This window comes from Kryptolebias marmoratus, linkage group LG7 (assembly GCF_001649575.2).
Source record: "Kryptolebias marmoratus isolate JLee-2015 linkage group LG7, ASM164957v2, whole genome shotgun sequence".
Classification (NCBI taxonomy): Eukaryota; Metazoa; Chordata; class Actinopteri; order Cyprinodontiformes; family Rivulidae; genus Kryptolebias; species Kryptolebias marmoratus.
Window position 1 is genome coordinate 3003798 of NC_051436.1, and position 4906 is coordinate 3008703.

Genomic DNA, 4906 nt, shown 5'->3' on the forward strand with positions numbered 1-4906 from the left:
AAACATGTGAGGAGAGCTGCAGACCAGGGACAATCCAGAAATGCTCATGAATGTCAGTTTAGAAGCTATCAAAGTTCTCAAATAAAGCACCTTTTGAGAATGTCAATGTTTGTTGGGAATTATCTTACAAAACTAGGAAGGATTTTTGGTGTATATATTAAAAATTATGGTTTTTTATTGATTTTAGTAAAAAAAATTGCAACTTTTAGGAAAATGCCCCGTGAAATCCTGGAGTGACTGCTTAATATCTCAAGTGTCATGTAGACATTGTGTTTGTTTAAAGGCGTATCTGTGAAAACTGGCGGCGTATAAACATCTTGAAAGGACGTTTTTTTTCATCGTGGAATATTTTAGCCAAGACACATAAGACTAGGAAATGGGTCACCTGGGCTACAACGGCAGCCTGAATAAAATATAATCTTAAAGGAAGAGAGTATTTTCTTTACATAATATATGAGAGGGTTATTGCCATGCTGATAACCTGTTAAAGAAACGTAACATCAAAACAAACCACAAGTTTCATTAAAACATATAAGTTTTTATTGAAACTTGGCACATTATGGTAAATATTATTGTACTTGTGTGTTAATTGTTGTTCCTATTATTTATATAATTTTTTTTATCATTGCATAGAAAAAAGGTTAAAAGTAAGAAATGCTGATTAAAACAAATTTTTTTGACCTCTTTCCATAATTTCCCCCAATTTGTTTCTTTCACAGAAAATCTGCAGCGACGGATAAATCCGGTTCTGCTGGAAACTTGGTTCTGCTTCCAATCAAAACGCTCTTATCTTTACCAGGAAAGCACAAAAAGGCCTCGGCTGGCAAGCTTCGGAAAAAAGCCAAAGTCGCGGGTTCCAAAGAAAAGGGCGTCTCTTTGTCTGTGAAAAAAGCTGAAGGAGAAAAAGCTTCAGGATCCAAGAAGCTCAGAAGTGCAAAAAGCAGTCCTGGTTCTGGTTGCTCGAAACAGAAACCAGCAACGAAAGTCACCAAAAAGAGAAGTGAAGATTCTGTGGTTCGGCTGAAAAAAACAACTAAAGTTAAAAAGGCATCAGGTGTGGTTGCTGCTAGCCCAGGTAAGGGCAGGAGAATTGTCATCAGGGCAAAGAGCCGTGCGTTAAAAACCCTCAAGGGGTTCAGAGCAAAAGATTTTACAGAAAAGACCATGAAGTCGTCGATAAGTCTGACAGAAGGGACTTTCAAAGCCAGAAACTCTGATTCAAAAGTTCAAGAATCTGCAGTCGAGCCTGGAGGTTCGGCTGAAGTCTGTGAGACGAGAATCATCACGGCATCGGAAAGACAGCTGCAAGTCGAGCTGAAAGTTGATCCTGAGACGAGGAAAGAAAAGGAAGCTGAAACGTTGGAGCTTGAGGGTTCTGCCGAGAGCAAGGAAGGAACCCCGGCGTCTGCAGATGGTCGGACACCAGCCGGCGAAGATGTGACCGAACCAAAGAAATCTTTAACTCAGCATCCTCAGGCGACTCCAGAAACTTCAGTCACAGATGCACCGCGGGTCCAACCGAGCACGGCGCAGAATCGAAACTCCGGTGCACCGAAACCGAAGGCCGGCACAAAAACTGAACAGGATCCGACTGCAGGAAGTCCTGCAGGAAGTTCTGCAGGAATTCCTGCTGGAGCTGCTGTGGAGGGTGCGGAGACGAAACCAAATCACAAAGGTAGGCTGGAAATGATTAATTCACTGAAAAATGCCCAGAAAAGCATCTTCTTTTTTTTTCTGGCACCAGGATAGTGTTTGTTAAATCTAACCAAAACCAGATAAGTGGTCCTCTCTGATGCAAATGTTTTCAGAATCTGTTAAAATTGTCTGTCTGTTTTAAGACTCTGTTGCCACGAAGACCCAGAAGAATCGAGCTTTAGAGCCTCTCGACAGCGTTGGAGCAGCTGGATCTTCTCAAACCAAACCAGACATGAAACCTGAAACCAGGAGTGAAACGCCGCCTGCCGCCGCCACCGCCGCCGGCACCGCCCTGACTGTTGGGGAGAGGATATATTGGTATTGTGGTCCACAAAAAATCAGTAAGAAATTTGTTTGTACCTCAGACGTGGTTTCTGTGTTAACGATCATATTTGACTGTCTCTCATTTCTTCTCCTTTGACTCTCTTACAGATTGTGTGATTGCAGAAAGTATCTTATCATCTGGAGTAAGTTTTAATTTTTACTCCTTTATTGATGCCATCTTTTTAGAGCTTATCATGGTTTGTTTCAGGGGTGGCCAATCCTGGTCCTGGAGGGCCACCATCCTGCAGGTTTTACTTGTTCCTCTGCTCCAACACACCTGATCTGAATCAATGGGTGATTAACAGGCTTCTGCAGAACATGAAGAGGTGATTTAACCTCTGAATCAGGTGTGTTGGAGGAGAGGAACAAGGAAAACATGCAGGATGGAGGCCCTGAGGACCAGGATTGCCCACCTAGATCTAGAAGAGGATCTGGATCAGAACCAGAATTTAACCCCATCATTTCCTGAAAATCTGTTTGTAACCTTTTGAGTAACTTGTGCACAGACAGACAGACTCTGCTGAAATAATAACAATTAATTATCCGATCTTTTCATTTGTTGTTTTAATATTTAAATTGTTTGTTCCAGCCGTTTACGGTTGACTCAACGCTGCTGCTGATAACGAACCTCCCAGACTTCGAGAGTAAAAGCTACACGGAGGCGGAGGTCGTCAATCTGCTCAGCAAGTTTGGATTTAAGTACGAGCACGACAGCATCTACGTCATTCCTCAGCTGTCCACGGTGAGAGCCCGGTTTTATTTCTGCCTTTCCACATTTAGGTCTGGATGTGTTTCAAGTTTTAATCGTTAGATTGCATCGAAATTGGACTTGCTTGTTTTGTTTCTTTCTTTCTTTCTTTCTTTAGTGATATGAAACTCAGACCCTCCAGGATTTTGCGATGTTGCGATCGCAACTATTAACGCAAAATCAAGCAAACCCCGCAAAATCGCAACTTTTTGTAACTTTGCCCAAAACACCACAACTTTCCCGCAACTTTAACCCAATATTTATTGTTTCTAAAGTGATTCGCCATCGTTTCTGCGGTCTAGTGTCTTCTTTGTGGGTTTGTGTAGCGTGGAATACAAAATAACCCCAAATAACTCAGGAAGAAGACACGTGACGTCACTTCCTGCAGACCAGGGACAATCCAGAAATGCTCATGAATGTCAGTTTAGAAGCTATCAAAGTTCTCAAATAAAGCACCTTTTGAGAATGTCAATGTTTGTTGGGAATTATCTTACAGAACTAGGAAGGATTTTGGTTTATATATTAAAAGTTATGGTTGTTTATTGATTTTAGTAAAAAAAAATTGCAACTTTTAGGAAAATGCCCCGTGAAATCCTGGAGGGATTGGAAAGTAAAGATGCTGCTAAATGTGTGTTTTCTGATTATTATTTTTTTCCTTCCAGGCGTTTGCCCTCATGCCAAACGAGCGTTCGATGTTGGACCTCATCAGAGCGTCGGTTCACGAATGCCTCGTCCTCAGAAAGAGAAATCTCTTCTTACACATCGTCAAGGAGAACTTGTTAATGACTCCGGTAAGCAAGCAGACAATAATGCTCATGTGTAGCCTACATGGATACACTCCAACAACTATACTGTCATTTTCAAATAAAATTGAGGGTTTTTGCACAAAAATATATAAGAAGAGATGACCTATTTCTGTAGGAATTTGAATTTATTTAACTTGTTTTGGTTTTGAAACCTTGTAATTTATTTTATGTCTATCAAAAATGTGCCTTTTGACTTTTGCCCAACTTCTTGAACATTTAATGAACTAATTAAACTAAATGATTATAAAAACCTGACACAGATTCTGAACTCTCGTGTTTCTCTTTCAGCTCGGCTTTTACAAATCCTTGATGAAACTAACGCCTCTTGTAAGTAACTCAAACATACTGATCACTCCATAAAAACCCAACTCTTTAAAAGACAAATAAAATTTGACTTTAAATTGATTAACATCGGACTGATGAGTTGGGCTCTGAGTCGAACAGTCAAATCAGGAAGAGGGTGTACTTACTTTGACTGTACATAAATCTTTTATATTTTGTATAATATTTATCATAGACTTCACTGAATGAGAAGAGATGCAGTTAAACTATAGAAACTCTTAACGGGACGGCAGGACTAATGAGTGTCTCTGGTTTGAATCCTCACCTGTTAACGAGGCAGAGCGTGAACCAAGACGGAACGAGTTTAATCTACATCCGCGACATCTCGCCAAGTGAGGCCGACGACCTCAGAGAAGCTCTGAGGAAAATCGGCTTCGTCAGAAACTTCCTGCCTCTTCTCAACAAGGTATGAGCCCATCTACAGGTGTGTGTGTGTGTGTGTGTGTGTGTGTGTTGAACCCCACGTGACGAGTTGTTCCCGATGGTCTCGCATCTCTCTGCTCGTTTCAGGTTTTCATCGAGTTTGAGTCGGTTTATGACGCTGATCGGCTCGGGGTTTGGTACAGCTTCCTGAAGAAAGGCTTCTACCACATCGTTGACAGGATAAAACCACCGAGGAGCACCAAGAGAGCGAAACGTAAGGAGGTTCTATTGGATATTTAGTCAAATTAAAGTTAATGGAAGTGATTCTGTCAGCGGTGGGTTAAATACGGGGCTGTGGAGTTCAGACCGGGCTAACCAGTTCCTTCCAGGATTTCGCGGGGCGTTTTCCTAAAAGTTGCGTTTTATTTTTGTTTTTTTTTACTAAAATCAATAAAAAACCATAATTTTTAATATATACACCAAAAATCCTTCCTAGTTTTGTAAGATAATTCCCAACAAACATTGACATTCTCAAAAGGTGCTTTATTTGAGAACTTTGATAGCTTCTAAACTGACATTCATGAGCATTTCTGGATTGTCCCTGGTCTGCAGCTCTCCTCACATGTTT

At 41.0% G+C, this 4906-nt stretch overlaps 1 protein-coding gene across 3 annotated transcripts in view; it reads left to right on the forward strand.

Annotated features, from left to right (window-relative positions):
• Positions 1 to 4906, forward strand: part of LOC108248598 — a 50641-nt gene that overhangs the window by 14363 nt on the left and 31372 nt on the right. For all 3 annotated transcript variants that reach the window (XM_037976668.1, XM_037976670.1, XM_037976669.1), the window contains 8 exons: positions 720 to 1675; positions 1839 to 2036; positions 2128 to 2162; positions 2609 to 2761; positions 3430 to 3558; positions 3862 to 3900; positions 4196 to 4321; positions 4426 to 4552. In XM_037976668.1, the coding sequence (XP_037832596.1) occupies positions 720 to 1675; positions 1839 to 2036; positions 2128 to 2162; positions 2609 to 2761; positions 3430 to 3558; positions 3862 to 3900; positions 4196 to 4321; positions 4426 to 4552 (1763 nt within the window). The remainder of the gene's footprint in view (positions 1 to 719; positions 1676 to 1838; positions 2037 to 2127; positions 2163 to 2608; positions 2762 to 3429; positions 3559 to 3861; positions 3901 to 4195; positions 4322 to 4425; positions 4553 to 4906) is intronic.